This window comes from Nicotiana tabacum, chromosome 2 (assembly GCF_000715075.1).
Source record: "Nicotiana tabacum cultivar K326 chromosome 2, ASM71507v2, whole genome shotgun sequence".
NCBI classification, from domain to species: Eukaryota; Viridiplantae; Streptophyta; class Magnoliopsida; order Solanales; family Solanaceae; genus Nicotiana; species Nicotiana tabacum.
In genome coordinates this window covers 14,489,241-14,507,532 of record NC_134081.1, presented here as the reverse complement: position 1 = coordinate 14,507,532, position 18,292 = coordinate 14,489,241, and the positions used below count along the sequence as shown (strand labels likewise).

Genomic DNA, 18,292 nt, shown 5'->3' with positions numbered 1-18,292 from the left:
TGTCCGGTATGGTTCGAAGGGTGATGTATCGAAGTAAGATCCCGAAGGAGGGACGAACTAACCTCGAATCCGGGGAGGCCGGTCCGTGTCGAGATCGATATCATAATCAAACTCGAACAAGAATCGAACCATGACGCAGGGTAGACCTATCGTGCTGATAATCCAAAGACCAACCAACATTGACCTGGAATCAATTCGCGGGCTCGAACCAAGATCACAAGTTCGAACCGAAATCATGCTCGAACCAAAATCGAGGATTCTAAGCGAGGTCGAGCTCGCAGACAAAAGCCGTTGCAATCCCACTAGAGGGAATTTTGGCAGAAATTATGGAAAAGCTGATTTATCATGGGTCTCTCTTTGAATGTTTATTTTATTATGCTTGGAGCCGAATCCCTCCACTATAAAAGGGCTTGGTTATCATTTTTGTAGGACAAGTTTTTTCTGAGACTTACATTGTAATAAAAATATTATATTCTTCTACAGTAAAGAATCGCTCTTCCAGTTTCTTAGATTGATTCTATTTGTCGTATCCTGTTAACTGTTCTTGATAACCTTATCTAGATTGCATTCTCTCCAATCTACATTTACATTTTATTTATCCTTGCATTTTGTATCAAGTTACGCCACATATCCTCGGAACTGTGTATAAATTCAACACTATCCATTTTTCAGGTAAACAGTATTACATACATATACACATACCCGTGTGTAAACTCGCTCACATTGCTGGTCTCAAGCTCGTATAAAGGAGGATTGCGATAAGTTAATAACTAATGCACCTTTTGACTTTGAGGAAGTTTCAAAATAGCCAGTGAAGACTAGCAAATGATCTTAGAGAAATAGAAACAAAATTTTTATTCAGTAACAACTTTATGCTTTGAGTACAATATGAATTAATTATGACTACAGAACTGAATTTTACACTTAAAAGAAACAATGGCAGATCTCCTTCAAAGGAAACTGCAGGTAGTTATACATATACTGACTAAACATGTCATCGGCCTCCCAAATCGACAAAGAAGAGCAATGGGAAGAAATCCCTACAAGTTATCGACGTCTGCCAAGGGCATTTTCCAATAGTTCCACAAGTTGAAATCTTCCTGCAACAATGAAAATACAATATAATTGAGTCAAAGCTCCAAGTAAACCAGCAAATGAACCCCCTTTGTAGAATTGAGAACGTCCACCCCCCGGGGAAGAAAAATAGTAAAGGAAAGAAAAAGACTATGCTTTAGTTCTAGAAATTCTTGAATAAGAAAGAAAATGTATATCTAAAGATAGGAAAACATGATAATATGAAAGTGCCGATGATGTTAGAATTACTACAAACGAACGAAAAAGATATTAGAGTCTTGCTTACCTGCTCAACCATGGATGTAGGAGGGAACATGTCATTAACTAGAGTGTGTAATGAAGTATAGGATTTCACGTCAATTTGGTGATTAATCGCTACCTCCCCCTGTAAGTCCAATTCAGTATGTTAAGCAAGAGTGTAACTTGGCAAATTGTACATTTCGTTTTTACAATAAAGCAAAGGGACGAAGATTGCGAACCTTCGGGTTTATTATAAAGATTTTGCCTTTTGGAATTCCAATTTTTCTGTAACTGAGCTCATCGGTGTCCCTATTACCAAAACCTGCGTAAAAAGGGTTGTAATCTGCTGGGAAAAGTGCTTTGATGTCCTGAAATGTAGAAGAATATATTAGAAGGTGGCAAACCATTAGAGAGATACAAAAGGATTGAGTCCACTGTAGTTTGGTTTGTGGGATGAGGAATAACAATCCCTGGATAGACTACAGGATTATTTTATTCCTCGTTTGGTTGAACTTTTGATTCTAGGATTAACAATCCCGAGATTATTAATACCACAAATATGGTATTATTTTTATCCCACTCAATGTGGGATAACAAAATAACAAAAATGCACTTCTCCAGAGCTCTTTGCGCAAAGTCCTTTAAAAAAGTCAAGGTTAAAATTGAAAAAATGTTCATCCCAGTTTAACTAGTGTAAAACCAAACACATATTTTATATTATACCCCATATATCCTATTTTTCTAGTCCAATATACCAAACATCTACCAATAAAAGTATACCCACTAAATAATCCCATCATTATTTAATCCACATATTATAATCCCGACATTACAATCCACTTATAACTTGTTCGCCAACGAAATGACCCCTTCCACATTAGGCAAAAATAAGACTTTAAGGTCCTTTTGGTACAATAGTTGACTCTCTGGATTAGACAAGATTAAATCACAATAAAGCAATGGGACATAACTTATAAGTAGTTTCAACATGAGGAATGAGACTGTAAAGTTGTCATTACCCTCCGACTACGTTAGAAAGCAAAATGTCGTTTTACGGTTTCAACCTGCTATCTATAAAAGGTTAGGAGAAGGTTGGATCCGTTCCATCTTTTTTTCTTGTTCTTCTTCTATCTTTTTCACTTTGTGGAGTATTTTCCCCTTGAATATTCTGCTACAAATTTGTTAATTGCCGTTACAGGTCGGATGTGTATTTTCTGTTTTTTCCTTTTTAAAAGGAGTATCAGTTCATGATAACCTGCGCACACCTTGATTGATCCACTACAAACATGCTACCTCCCACCAGCACCAAACAACTCTGTCGATCAAAGCTTGTCGATCAAAGCTTAGCCAGATGGGAAGAATTACCTAATGTTGCTTATGCTGGAGTTCGAACCTTGATTTTCAAGATTGCCACTCCAACTCTTAGACCATCTGGTGACACCTTAGGGGCTTACTTGCGGTATCTCTTGGATTTTTCTTCTATTTGTCCCATATTTCTCCATTTTCTTTTTGTTTAAATTTTTAGCTTAAAAAGGTTAAACTTTTGAAGAAACTTGTTAAAGTAGTGGACGTTTGTTGTAGCTTACCAGACAAAAAAACTGGATGATAAAATATTATTATGGATTTTTGCGCTTTAAAGAAATAAAGTTTGTGTAAATGTATTTGGTGTTAATTATAATCAATGTTGTACCAAATATAGAATTAGATTAGATTAAATGCTGATCAGTTATCAGATATTTGATCTCCAAACCAAACATAGGCCAAGGATTTTAAGTCAGCCCTAAATCCCCTAATTAAAATCCAATCTAAAAAAAATAATATCCACTTTATCCATTCGTTCGCACCAAAAAGGCACCGGAAAGAACTGCCAGTTTTGGAGTATACTTACCTCTAAGCAGGCAATCTTGAATTCATGAGGAGCTCTTCTTATTACTGCCGTGACATAGAAGAGAAAAGGTAAATTTTGTCAGAGATCAAATTTATGCCAATTCCTTCTTAAAGGAAACAAATTGCACAATATCATACATGCAAAGTGCGACACAAAATCTAAAGATGATGGCATGGCACCAAAAACAGATAAATGGTCTTAATATGGAACTAAAAACCAGAGCTCAATGGGAAATTGAGAAAGGAGGCATATAGAATTGACAGAAAACCCTAGTACTGAGACAACACTGTTTCAAAAACTCTTTTTATCATATCAGTAGATAAAGTCAGTAGACTTACTACGGGCAAAGAGCTAAAGAATTCTCATTGAAACCAAACATCAAGAAACATGTGTAATTTGCATGCACAGAGTATGCACTTTGACGCAGACTAAAGGCAAAAGATGGACTTATGCAAAATTTGTACTTACTTACCTTCTCTGTACAATGAGGGAAATAAACCATCAGGTGAAATAACAACAGGTCCAGGTGGTAAGGATTTCCCATCCTGCAGATTGTTTACATGTTTCTGGTCAGAAAATCTGTTGCACAATCAGAATTTTACAAGGACAAGCAAACAGAGGCCAGAAATTCTTAAGCAGAGGAGGAGAACATGGAGAATAAGAAATGAAAAGAAAGGTTAGTAAAAGCAAAATCATAACGAGTGCCCAAAACATGCAAATGTGGCAGTACTCTATCAGTTGGTCGGCTTTGAGCTAATTCTTTTCAGATTATTTGATTTTCTGTTTGTAGATTGGCAAACTAATCAACAGATCTCTGCTAATTCAATTGCAGCGACATCTTTTACACCCAATAACAACAACAACAACAAAAAACCCAGTGGGGTATGGGGAGGGTAGTGTGTACGCAGACCTTACCCCTAGGAGGGCAGAGAGGTGGTTTCCGACAGACCCTCGGCGAAAGACAAGATGAAAAGAAGCAGCGGCAACAAGTGATAACAACAATAAGATATTAAGAAAATCGAAGTGAAAGAAAGCAATCAAACAGCAGGTAGTACCAGCAATCCAAGAATAAAGAGATACCATGCTAACACTAATGCTACTGGTCTGGGAAAGAAAAAGGGAAACGCTCGACTACCGACTAACCTTCCACCCTAATTCTCGAGCTCCACACCCTCCTATCATGTCCTACACCCAAGAAGGAAATACATCCAGAACTTTAAATCTCAGAACAACTTGCATAAGAAAAAGCTAGATTTAAAAAGTAAGAAAGGCAAGTTGAGAACAAGGCTGCCTTCTCTTGATAGTTTCCTGGATTTTTAGTTTCACCCCCAAGTTGAGAACAGATCTCTTCTTCTTTTTTTCCAATAAATATAGCAACCTCAAAATCAAGCTACGCATAGTAGGTCCCAAACCTGATAAGGAGGATTTGGGGAGTTGACGGTCAAGAAAAAAATAGTTTGGAATTGATGAGTAGTTGATTGGAGTTTGATTGATAAAGCTTCTGGCATAGCCATGGATATAAGCTGATGGCGTGTACCCCCTAATTAAATTTGGAAACAGCTTCTTGAAGTCCTTCTGAGGTAGTAATATGTTTGCTAAGACCGGAAACAAAAAAAAGTTTATATACAAGGCCAGTGGTGTTTAGATCTCAAATTACCAAGGTCTACACACATTTTTAGAGATGTTCATTTGATCCCATTCTATTCTCGCCTTGAAGTGTGGAGAAGAGGCGAGAGAGCCAGGTGGAGTAAGGAAAATGGAGACAACAACTGAAATCCTAATAAACTATGTATACCCCTAATTTCAGTTTTCAATTTTCTCATTTTCTTGAAAAGGGAAAAAATGAAAGAAAAAGGAGACCGCATTGGAAAAGAACGTTTCCCTGTACAGAGAATCGAAACAAGCCGAAACCGAAACCAAGCCAAACCGAAAAAACAAAAAAACGTAGCCAAAAAAAAAAAAGGTTCGGCGAATTTTCTTAGTTTAAAACAAATAATGCAGAGCCCTATATGTAACAGTCCCTTCGGGAACATCTTATAAAATTGTAACGATATAGAGAAAATCAGCATGGCCCTTGCACAAGGATGACAAGCAGAAAATCAAGAAATGGTCCGACATGTAACAGAAAATCCAACCAACATGCTCCCTTGGGATTTTGACATAATCTTCTGTATGTTTTAGAAAATTAAAAATTAGCGACCTCGGTATTTCATGTATACGGGACTATGATTACCTGTTTGAGATTGAACAGAAAACTTTTGGTCAGATAAGCTTGAACGATTGCCCGTGCACTGAGAAAGAGTAGCTGATACCCATTTTCCTGCAATTACGAGAAAGCACATCCATAATAAAATATTGAAGAAATGTAGTTCAAACATCAACGAAATGGAAGTGAGAGGTCATAAACATTAAGCCAGCTTCGTGTTAGCATGATACTTCATATTTACAAAATAACAAACGAAGAACAAGGAACATGCAGGGAATAGAGATATAAGAAGTCATACTGTATACATATTAGTCTTTGACCAAACTTTTGTACATTGTATAATGTCCAGCATGTTGAATCAAATACTCTGCCGTGAGGTATGTAACTTTGCCAGGTCTCACCTAAGCAAATATCTTATATAGGAGTCTTGTCATCCTGTACGAGTGGGCCTGCGGATTAGCCCGCCGCACTTTGTCTAAAGTTATGGTAACTAGAATACAGAGCTCTTCAATATAAATTTTAAAATTCTTCCATGCTCATTTATGAACAACTTATTTTTTTCCCAATTTTTATAAGGATAAACCCTACATGATACCATCAAAGTTTTACTTTCCTCTCTTTTGATAATATATACATTAAATAAATTTCCTGCTCATCTCTGGCAGATATGTTTATCAAATCACATTAAATGTCATAGGCATAGCTCCCCCGCAAACATCGTTTCTCGTGCTGAAGCATCAAATCCTGAATTGCCACATTATTTGAATTGGAGGAAAGTATTGGTTGTACTTTGTCTTACAGAATTTTATCAAATTTGCACGCCGCAACGATATATATATATATATATATATATATATATATATATATATATATATATATATGTTTAAAATTTTATTGATGTGATGACTTGAAGACGAAGAAACATTCAAATATAGGACAGAGAAAAGGAATACCTTGATTGCAGAGAAAAGTCTAGCGATTCCGGAGTGGGTCCAGTCCTTTCCAACCAAAGGCATGAACTGACCAAGAACGTCAGACCTAGACATAAAATATGCACTTATTAAGTACGTTATAAAACATGCCCTCAACCAGTCTACTACGATAGTTAGATAGTACGTCGCCAGAATGAGATAATGTTCCAACAAACAGTTCTATTCTCACAATTACAACTTATAATATTCTTTTATGCTCTCAAATCTGTTTTCTTTATAATGCTTTAAAATTTATTAAACGAAGGGAAAAACACGCCCGCATACAAGAAGTACACCAAAAAGCAGAAAACCTTACAAAAAGATATTGTTTTCTCACATCAGCTTAAAGGTCAGAAATTTGGACATGTGATCCTATAGAAGGCTAACAAAATTTTGCAGCTTGAGGTATAGTGATCAAAATAGCTTACTTGGTAATAGTCCCATCAACATCAGAAATTACAATCCGAGTATTCCACTTCCACAAATATATATGGGCTTCAACCTGTTTTAAACAGTTCGTTTAGCATTGCGATACGAACCAAAACAATAAAAAAAATTACTAATTTTTTTTAGGGAAAAGGGCCAAATATACCCTTCTACTTTCATATATTGTCTATATTTAACCTCTGTTATACTATCGGGCCAAATTTACCCCTATCGTTATACTATCGGGCCAAATTTACCCCTACAATTAGCAAACTTTTAAAAATACCCCTTGATCTGTTAAGTAATCTAAAATCTCCCAAATTCTTTTTATTTGAATCACTTGTTGTTCTTCTTGGTCCACTATTTTTGAAATAATTGGCATTTACCTGCTTTCTGAATTAGAGAAAAAAAAATAAGAGAAAAAAATATTAAATTATACAACCGAATAAACAAAGTATAGTAAATTGAAAAATCTAAATTAGATAGCTTTTCTAAATTCTAAAAGTATTTACAACATCCCAATTTTAATGAATTCGTTGCACCAAATGTATGGAGACTTTGCAAGTATTAGTGATTGAAGTTGAAGTTACTCGGAGACTTTACATTGTCTAATTCAACTTTGCTTTAATTAAATGCCTACACATCGTGCACTCTTAAGTTAGTCGATCGAACTCTATACTAACCAGGCAATGATAAAATATATTTGAATATACATGTACATACATGATGATCAGCTGCATATAATACACAATAAATAGACCCACTAAATTCTACAATGTGTATATGATTGAAAAATAAATAAAATTCTAAACCAATTTTATTTATTACAAGAAGAGAAATGGGTGCATTGGTAATTAAAAAAGAATTATGAATAATTTGTATAGTCTAGTAACTTTAGCATTCACATCAATAGTAATTTTTGAAAATAATGAAGCAAGAAGAACAACAAGTGATTTAAATAAAAAGAATTTGTGAGATTTTGAGTTACTTAACAGATCAAGGGGTATTTTTAAAAGTTTGCTAATTGTAGGGGTAAATTTGGCTCGATAGTATAACGGTAAGGGTAAATTTGGCCCGATAGTATAACGGACGTTAAATGTAGACAATATATGAAAGTGGAGGGGTATATTTGGCCCTTTTCCCTTTTTTTTAAGTAAACATATTAGGCACAAGTAACACAACAAACCTTTTGCTCCCCTAGGACTCGAGTGGAAAAAATGAAAGTCACCAAATTCTGCCCCTCCTTCAGTTTCAAAGATTCGATTTGATCAGAAGAAGGGACATTTGTTCTCACAAGTTGCTTGCGAGGAGATTCCTTAGCTCCTCGTGGTGTTGTTGTTTGTTCTGTAGGCTGGTTCAGTGAGCTTGATTCAGAATCAACAAACACCTCTTCATTTGATGCATTACTACTAGTGTGCTCAATTGTCTTAACTCTTCTAAATGGAATTGGCCAAAGCCTCCATCGTCGACCAGAAGGAGTTGAAGGCAACTCACTAACATCCTCTCCTGTTTTTAGGTTCTCGTCCTGCTCCACGGGTATGACATCAGTAGATTCAACTGGTAATTCCATATTATACACAGCCATCCCGAGAACAATTGGAGCAGCTTTGTCCCACTGTAAATAGTTTCCTTGAATTCGAACAACTAAATTTGGATTAGTAATTATTGAATTTGCAGAACTTCTGAATTCCTCCTCAGAAATGCGACTTGCGTCAAAGGCTTCTCTAGCAGCAATGGAACCCATTCCAGCATGAAGAAAATTCCTACAAATAGATATCTCTACTCCTGCAGATATCACTAACCAAAATGTGTGAACATAGTGAGAAGTAGAGTTAAATCGAACAACTAAATGATGCACTATAATTTTAATCAAAAACAAAAGGCAGGCCTGCTTGTGCTTGAATCAGTTTCTGTACCTTTAAGCAAAGCTGCAGTCTGATCCTCCAAATTGTCACATTCAGCGCATTCATCTGATCCTTGCTCGCCATTTTGTGTCTCCTCCACTGCTACAGTTACATCAGTCTGTTCCTTTGTGTCTGAAGCATTATGGTCCAAGTCACTTTTCTGAAGAGTTACAACTTCAGGCTGTAAATCTTGTGAGAGAGAACTGCAGGGAAGGTTGGAATCAGGAGTTAACCCATTTTCAGCTTCACTAATTGCAGGAGGGCTCGTATGAGACTTCACTTCTACATCTTCAATGACTCCCTGAATCTCCGACTGAGAAACCGTATCTGACCGATTAACCTCATCCTCGGCTTGCATGGCTAATGCTGATAGCTCTAAACAGCTCTTGAATATGTCGTCCTTCTTAATGCTGCATGATGTGCTCTCCACAGTGCTATTCACGCAAAGATCTGATTCCCGGTTCTTCAGGTCATTTTCTGGAGTTTGATCAAGGTGCTTCCCATCAACTTCAGAAACTTCTACCTTGTGCTCGACTGTCGTGCTCTCATTTTTCATGTCGCAAGTATCTGCCGAGGCAACTTTGGATGTGTTCAGATCGCTGAAATAATCATCACCCCATGTGCCATCACCTGAATTGAACTCTGAGCTATCATCACAAAATTCAGTCCCCTGACCGGGACCCAGATGGAACTGGGGTGTATCTAATTCGACATCTTCCGTATTCCTTTCAGACGATGAGATGGGTGCTGTCAGTATATGACCATCAACGCTTACTAGAACAACTTCAGAGCCCGAATCCTGTGATTCTAAAACATGCTCCATATTTTCCAAATTATCATATCTACTGGAACCGTATTCTGATAAATCATCAAGAGACGACTGCTCATCTGGAAACTCATAATATCTTCGGTCAGCATCCGAATCTGTCCTATTTAATCGATCCATACCTAAAGTAACACGTTCGTCTCGCAATGGCAAATCAGCTGCCGCATTATACTCATCCTCCTCATTTTTAGACAGCATATCGTCTTTTCTACTTTCTTTATCATCAACATTACCAAGATTACTACCATCCCCTTCGCCTTTCAGACTATCGGATTCCTTGAAGCCACCAATTTCCTCATTCTCATTGTCTCCAGTAACCTCTTTGATAAAATACGCTTCACCGGAGTTATCAAGATACATGTGAAAATCGGCTTCTTTGCCATTAACTTCTATTCTAACTACCTTTTCTGCTCCCTTAAGAACACCCTGAAACTTACCAAATCGAACGTACCAAGGCGTGCTCCTAAAAGTCCCATCATGCTGTTTCACAACAATTATATCAACTGCTCCACCGAAAGGGTGAAATGGGGTGGCAACTGAGTATACACCCTGTGTTATAAAGCTACTAACTTTACCTACAACATTCATCTGTTCAACTAACAAAAGAATTATATTCCCCCAAAAATACAGAATAATCAACAGTTTAACCAAAACCTAAATGCTATATTACAATCTAAGACACTGTAAAAACCAAACAGCTTCAGAATGATCCAATTGAAATAGATCCCACAGAATACCAATCAAGAATACCTGCATGCAACAGATAAAAAGGGGGAGAAAAAAACAAAATGTGAACATGCATAGTATTGCAAATGACAAATTCAAGATCATATAAGAAGAATTTTAAAACCCATAAAGAACAAAACTTTACATCAAGAATCTTGAAATTACAAAAACCCAAATGAGAATTCAATTCATAAAATGCATGAGAACCAAAGAAATCTTAAGAACAACCCCCTTCCCCTCCCCCTCCCCCTCCCCTCCCCCCCCCAAATTAGCAGAATAAATCATATACTTACAGATTGAAAAAAGGTGTATTCTTGAAAATCTTGGAAGCTCCAACGATCGATGGATCAAAATGGAAGTTAATCTCAGAGCTGAGGAGGGTTGACAACAAAAAAAAATTAGAAAATAATATTAAGAATTTCTCCATTCAATTTATATGTCTATATTATGTTATATATATACAAAAGAGTATACCAGGAATATTATGAGGGTATCTTTTTTTTTCCTTTGATTTCTCCCTCTCTAGAAAGTAGGTGACTTCTGTTGATTTTTCTAATATAAAAAATTGTTAAATACAGCAAAAATAAATTCTGGAACAAAAGGGGAGCTTTGAAATTTGGACTGATAATGAAGAATTTAATGAATTTTGGATAACAGACACAACCAGAGTCAATAAATTCCTTCCAACTTGCCCAAAATATTATCACCTCTCAAATTTTTCCTAAATGCACAATGTGAATAAATAGGTATTGTCCTTTCAACTGAAGACTACTGTAATTCCATAAATACCCTTAGAATTTATTGTAAGATGGGTTGTTGAGGAGGGTATTCTTGGAAATTCAGTAACTATGGTGAAACGAGGTAAAGACAATTATTGCACTCTGTTGCAGTTCGAATGTAAGTTGGGGCGTTTGGCCTTCATATTTTATTTTATTTTGTATTAATAAATATATTTTAAAATTATTTATTTTTTATTAAGTTAATAGTACTACTTATGCTTTCTAGTTCTCAAGAAAAGGTTCCTAGGTTGAACAGGGAAAAGAAAAGAAAAAAAAGGAAGGACTTCTAGAACTAGATCCTAACTTTCTAAGAAGTATCGCCTTCTCATTTTTTTAATATATCTTATGAGAAGCCATCTCTTGGCCAATGCAAATTGGTTTTACAATTTATTTAAATTAATTACTCTTATTTTATGAGTGAGAGTGTCATCAAAAATATTCTTTTTACCTTCAAAAGGTATTATTAAGGATGCATACACACTACTCTTTTAAACCCCACTTATAATATTACATTAAAAAAAAAATTGTTGTAATTACTTGTTTTATGTGATATATTTTTTATAGTATATGTTAAAAATTATTTATTTCATTATTTGAAAATTATTTATTATTATTATTATTCCAGTTTAACCTGTAATTGTTAAAAAATCACATTTTCATCTGAACATAGTGTATGAAAATACATGTATGAAATTGTCACCACCTCTTAATGTAATAAAAAATAAAATTTTGATACTTTACATATATTTAGTTCATGTGTCAAAAGTCTTTTTTTTAAATATCATATCTAGTCAAACATCATCACATAAATGATAAAAAATATAACTCTATCAAAGTAATATGAGATTATAAATTCATAAAAAGCAATTTTCATGCTAACTTACTCAAAAGATGTGGGAGGCGAGAAAAAAAGGACATATCGAAAGTGTTATAAGAAGGCAAAGAAAGAGACAAAGTTAGTGATTACGGCGACTAAGACTGCGTTATTTGGATGTTTGTATGAGGAACACGGGGGCAAAGGCGGGAACAAAAAGTTATACCGGCTGGCCAAGGTGAGGGAGATGAAGACCTGTAACTTAGATCAAGTCAAGTGAATCAAAGACGAAGATGGCAAAGTATTGATGGACGAGGCACATAGTAGACGAAGATGGTAGACATACTTTCATAAACTGTTGAACGAGGAGGGGACCCAAGCATTGTGCTGGGTGAGTTGGAGTGCTCCGAGAGTCAGCAGGATTTTGGATATTGTAGGCATATTAAGGTAGAGGAGGTGGAAGGGGCGATGCATAAGATGAGCAAGGGCAGAGTGACGAGGCCCAACGAAGTCCCGGTGAAATTTTGGAAGAACACGAGCCGATCAGGCTTGGAGTGGCTCACTGGGTTGTTTAATATTATTTTTAGGACGGAGAAGATGCCCGATGTAGGTGGAGTACGATGGTTCCATTGTATATGAACAAGGGTGATATCCAAAATTGCAACAACTATAGGGAATAAAGTTGTTGAGTCACACTATGAAGGTTTAGGAGAAGGTGGTGAAAGTCAAGGTGAGGAGGAATATGTTTATTTTCGAGAACCGGTTCGAATTCATGCCGGGGTGTTCGACTACGGAAGCGATTCATCTGGTGAGAAGACTAATGGAGCAGTATAGGGAAAGGAAGAAGGACTTGTATATGGTGTTCATTGACCTTGAAAAGGCATACAATTGAGTTTTGAGGTAGTTTCTATAAGGTGTTTGGAGGTTAGCGGTGTTTCGGTGGCATACACTAGGGTGATTAAGGATATGTATGATGGTGCTAATACTTTGATGAGGATTGTGGGAGGTGACTCGGAGCAATTCCCTGTTATGATGGGGATGCACCAGGGATCGATTCTTAGCCTGTTTTTATTTGCCTTGGCAATGGATGTGCTGACGTGACACATCCAATGGCGGTGCCTTGGTGCATTCTATTTGCCGATGATATAGTGTTGATCGACGAAACGCGAAGCGGGATTAACGCAAGGTTAGAGGTTTGGAGGCAGACCTTACAATCTAAAGGTTTCAAGTTGAGCAGAACCAAAATAGAATACTTGGAGTGCAAATTCAGTGACGGGACTCATGAAACACACGTTGGATGTGAAACTTGATACTCAAGTTATCCCCAAGAGAGATCCAAGGTAACTGGGAGATTGACGAGGATGTCGCACATCATATTGGAGCGGGATAGATCATATAGAGACTCATATTCGGTATTTATGTGATAAAATGTGCCGTCAAGACTCATGGGTAAATTTTACAGAGTGGTTATTCAACTAACTATGTTGTATGAGTCTGGGTGTTGGTCAGTCAAGAACTCATATGTGTAAAAGATGAAAGTAGCAGAAATAAAGATATTGAGATGGATGTGCAGGTGTACCGGGAGAGATAAGATTAGGAATGAAGTTATCCACGACAAAGTAAGAGTGGCCTCCGTGGAGGACAAGATGCGGGAGGCGAGACTGAGATGGCTCATGCACGTTAAGAGGAGAAGCATTGATGCTCCCGTTAGGAGGTGTGAGAGGTTAGCCATGGCGGGTTTGAAAAGAGGTCGAGGAAGGCCAAAGAAGTGCTGAGGAGAGGTGATTAGGCAGGACATGACGCTACTTCAGCTTACTGAGGACATGACCCTTGATAGGAGGGTGTGGAGATCGAGGATTAGGGTAGAAGGTTAGTATATAGTTGAAAGTTCTCATTTTCTTACCAGTAGTTTTAGCATTCATTTCCTTCATATTCTTAGATCTTTATTACGTCATATGATGTAGTTCGCCTATGATACTGTATTCCATGTTGTTACTAATTGGTGAGTATTACTTATTCTTTTTCTTCTCTCCTCTTCCTCCTCATCCCCCTTCTCACCCTTTCTTAGACATGGGCCTATTGTAAACAACCTCTATATCTTCACTAGGTAAGGGTAATTAAGGTTTGTGTATATACTACCCCCTAGATCCCATAGGTCTTTTAAGTCGTTGTCCTTTTATGTGTTTAATTTAGAACACATACTCTTATATGTCTCTCTCTCTCTCTCTCTCTCTCTCTCTCTCTCTCTCTCTCTCTCTCTCTCTCTCTCTCTCTATATATATATATATATATATATATATATATATATATATATATATATATATACTTGGACTAGGGGCTTGGGCGCGGGCCGGGTCGGACCTAAAATAAATAATTTATATTTTTATTTATTTCTACAATTAAAATCTGTTTTATTTGAATTTTAAATTTTAAATATATTTGAATAAACAAATGTATTTGTTTGTGAAAGAACATATCTTTTTAAAAAGGTCCGATGATTGCTCTATAAACAGAAGTACTTCCAACAAAGTGGATATAGAAAAAACTGCAAGTATATTCTTGGCTTGTTGTATTCTGAAGAAAATTATTTGTATTTCCCCAATTAGTATACGGGCAAAATCTTCTTTAAGAAAGTCGTTGCATCAAGTCTTCTTCAATTTTATTTTTCTAACAGTTACTTAACCTTAATCAAAGTTAATAGAGTTAAGTAACATGATAATCTTCGAAATACAAATTATTCAAACCAATGTTCTGCTACTAAGCAGCACATTCACGCACTGATTAAAATAACAAATAGTCTTAAAATATTACTACTTGCTTTTAACAAAAGAGACTTTCTCTTTCACCATAAGCAAGCAAGTTTGTATGTGTTTGTTTTCACGCAAAGCTCATGGAGTTAGCTATAGAAAGTTCACTTTGTTAACTTATTACTTTAAAGTTACCCCACGCTTCTAATCACAGTGTGCTTAGAAATGACAATTTTATAAAATTAAATATGGTTTTAGAATTTTGCATTAAAATAATTTTGATAGGGGTTCAAATTCGTAACTATTTTCTTCCTTAATTTCTTAAATGTTATATCATCAATTTTCGTTCTCTGGACAAGATGTGGAGATAAGTTGAATTGAATTATTTTAGTGTTGCTCTATGTTCTATTCGAGGCAACATATATTCATCAGGGATTTCACTTTATCTTAATCCATTAATTCTCAATAACTTTTTACTATTTTTCTTTCGCACTTTATTCGTTACATGGAGTGGGGTTAGAAAAATATTAGCAAAAATGATACTCAATATATATAATATTCTTTTATATAACGGTGATATTCGAGTCAGCTTACACGTAACACATATATCTTGACTATTTTTCTACCTTTTTTGTACCACAGTTCGATAGAGGAACTTTACGAGTTTGTTTGGATGGTTGTTATGTATCATTTCATAATGTATCGTATAATATTGTATTGTATTGTATTGTATCGTTTTGATATATATAATGCTTGGATAGATTGTATTATTTGCCGTCGTTTCATGATTTCATGCACCAACAATATAAAGAATAAACTTGCAATATTATTATTTTTTAAAAGTAAGGTACGAGGTAGAATTTTTATATAAAAATAGTAGAGTAAATGATAAAATAAGATTATTTAATAATAAGAAAGGGCAAGATAAGAGGAAAAAAAAATAAGGCAACGACGTGACCACGCCAAATCAGTTGTTCCATAAAGTGGGACTTTTCGTCGTTATATAACCACGTATTAAACGATACGATACAATTAAATTTAGATAAACAATCAAAACAAACATTATATTTAAAATAACAATACGATACAATACAACATGTAAAAACCATCCAAACAAGTTGTAAGACATCCTTAGGGTAATGCACGAAGTGCCATAGTTAATCGAGTAGCTCTAGATCTAGAAGCATGTATACAAGCTCGTGATGAAGAACATGATCTTGTTCAGGTGATAATGAAATTATTCGTGAGACTTGCAAATGAAGCCCGGAGATCTTTTTCGGGCTACTTATAAGGCATGTAAAGAGATGATTTTATCCCATCTTCAACCACCACAAGTATCTAATACGGTGTTTTCTTCATAAAAAGTCAAAATAGTATTTTTGGATTAGATCTCGTACACAATAAAGTTAGAAAATGTTTCAAAATGTGCAATGATAAGAAAGATTTATGGGATGTCTTTGAAAATTAAGACAACTTGATTTTTGGGAGGTGATGTGTTTCAAGAAAATAACTATCCAGCTCATGTATAGTTAGGCGCACAAGTTCAACGTTATTTATTAGTCACCGTCTGTGTAATGTTTTAAGCATGTATAAAAATAGTATTTTTGATGTGGAGTATCAAATGTTTCTCGCGCTTAGAAGCGGATGTAGTTGTCGTATTGGATTTATTTAAATTGGTATTCTTAATGCAATAACTAGTAGATATAAAATTATAATTTTAAAATACAATAAATTCAATATTAAAATAAATTCAATATTAAAAACCCTATATGTTAAACTCATAAGATTCATACTGATATTTTTCTAAAAACTTATTCATGCCAACATATGATTAGGATGTCTAGTCTGGTAGTTGTCAAAGTAGTTGTTAAAGGAGTCAATAAATACTCATTCTTCCAATATCATTAGCTTGTCATTCTTTAACTGTTTTAGTTGTAAAAATAGAAGGCAGTGGGTAGTGTGATTAGAGGCGGAGCCACAGTTTTATTTTACGGGTTTTAAAGTTTAGAGCGATGACTTCAAATTTAATAATTGGGTTCTAAATTTAATAAATTATTGAATTCGATCGAACCCGTAGCCGAACTTTTAGCTCCACCTCTGAATGTGATCCCACTAACTTCTCCCTTAAGTTTGTGATAGATCTATATTCCCTTCTAGAAAAAGAATCCCTCAATCTTTAGAATGAGAAAATCTTTAGATTGAGAGGCAATATACCGTTTGACTTAAGATGAAAACAATAACCTCGAATTTACCATCTTCTCTATCGTTGAAAAAAAGATATTTATGCTAGAATTAAGTTGGGCAAAATGGACGAAAATTCTTAATTAACAAAAAAAAAAGGAATAAAAGCTCTAAATCTCGCACTAGAAGTTAGAATGAAACTTAATATTACAGAAAATACTTTCAGAGACATCGACGTTATTTAAAATCCACCTTTTTATCTTGTATACGGTCAAAACCGAGTTTGCCCTTCGTATGATTAGTCAAGATTGGAGCATAATGGACCGATGATCGTCATTATAATATCGAGTTGTGATGTGAAGTTGGGTTATCGAGCTCAAGATTCAGGGACCGATCAATATCGAGCTCGAGTCAATATCGAGATCGAGACTCAGAGACCAATTAATATCGAGCTCGAATCAATATCGAGCTCGAGAGCTTGAGTCAATATCGAGATCGAACCTCAGAGACCGACCAATACCGAGACCGATCAAGATCGAGATCGAGCCAAAAGACAAAGAGCCGTTATAGCCGCACTAGGGAAGAGAATCTCGGCGAAAATCAAGGAAAAACTGATTAATTAATCTATCATGGGATCTCCACTATGTATTTTTAATTATATCAAAAGTAGGATTCCTCCACTATATCAAGAGTGGCTATCATTTGTAAAGCGAGATACATTTCTTACATCCTCACATTCAGAGATTATTGAGATTTACATAACATATAGCAAATATTGTTCTTTTTGGGATTTTGATATTGATTCATCTTGTTCATTTATCAATCATTCTTTACTCAATTTGGGTTTGTATTCACTCCTTTTTACAGTCAATATTCGATATATTTCTACTTATCTTTTCAATTTGTACCAAGTTATACCACGTATGTATAAATTCAACTCTATCCGTTTTCGGATAAACAGTTTGGCGTCCACCGTGGGGCTAAGGATAACAGTAGTTATTTGGTACGAATCTCTGCAAAACACACCATTTTACACTTGCTCTTGGAAGTGTCTTTGATTTCAGGTTAAAAACGACAAACTCTCAATTAATGACCCTACCTATCGACAACAAAGCTGGCCTTCAAGATGAGAACAACAACCTGATGACCGGGATGAAAGGCCACTCGTCGATCCCGTTGGAGCTCGGGCCGTAGATCCAATTGATGTTAATTCACATGTGGCCATCGAGGCGAACCAATGTTCCGACCCCGAAAACATCATTCATGGTGGAACTCGATCTGTAGTTCGAAATACCCAAAATGTTGGAGAAGACGGGATCAACCTGCGTATGATTTTCGAAATGTTGCAAGCTCAACAGGTAGCAATAGCTAAGTTGCAGAGCCAAACCCAGGCACCGAGCAAGGCCGAGCCTGGTCCACCCCGAGAAGTCACCCACAAAGCGGGGTCAGCTGTAGTAAGATCAAATGAACAAGAATCGGGGACTAATCTTGAAATTATTAGGATGCTCGA

The 18,292-nt window shown here is 35.9% G+C and overlaps 1 protein-coding gene and 1 non-coding gene across 3 annotated transcripts; one reads left to right on the top strand and one right to left on the bottom strand.

Annotated features, from left to right (window-relative positions):
• Window positions 1–831: 831 nt before the first annotated feature.
• Window positions 832–10,982, bottom strand: LOC107767088 (phosphatidate phosphatase PAH1-like). 2 transcript variants are annotated; one of them, XM_075231078.1, is made up of 12 exons: window positions 10,736–10,982; window positions 10,555–10,632; window positions 8,722–10,285; window positions 7,992–8,590; window positions 6,808–6,881; window positions 6,362–6,446; window positions 5,436–5,522; window positions 3,675–3,747; window positions 3,203–3,246; window positions 1,554–1,682; window positions 1,361–1,459; window positions 832–1,100 (listed from the first exon to the last, which is right to left on the bottom strand). In XM_075231078.1, exons 3-12 carry the CDS (start codon window positions 10,121–10,123, stop codon window positions 1,041–1,043), a joined length of 2,652 nt encoding a protein of 883 aa, XP_075087179.1. In that variant the 5' UTR covers window positions 10,124–10,285; window positions 10,555–10,632; window positions 10,736–10,982; the 3' UTR covers window positions 832–1,040. The 2 variants fall into 2 exon arrangements, with proteins under 2 accessions (XP_075087179.1, XP_075087173.1); XM_075231072.1 differs by having other exon boundaries at window positions 7,992–8,602; window positions 10,736–10,974.
• On the top strand, window positions 5,220–5,323 carry LOC142174097 (U6 spliceosomal RNA). Its single transcript, XR_012703443.1, has one exon. It is a non-coding gene; the product is annotated as a U6 spliceosomal RNA (small nuclear RNA).
• Window positions 10,983–18,292: the final 7,310 nt, after the last annotated feature.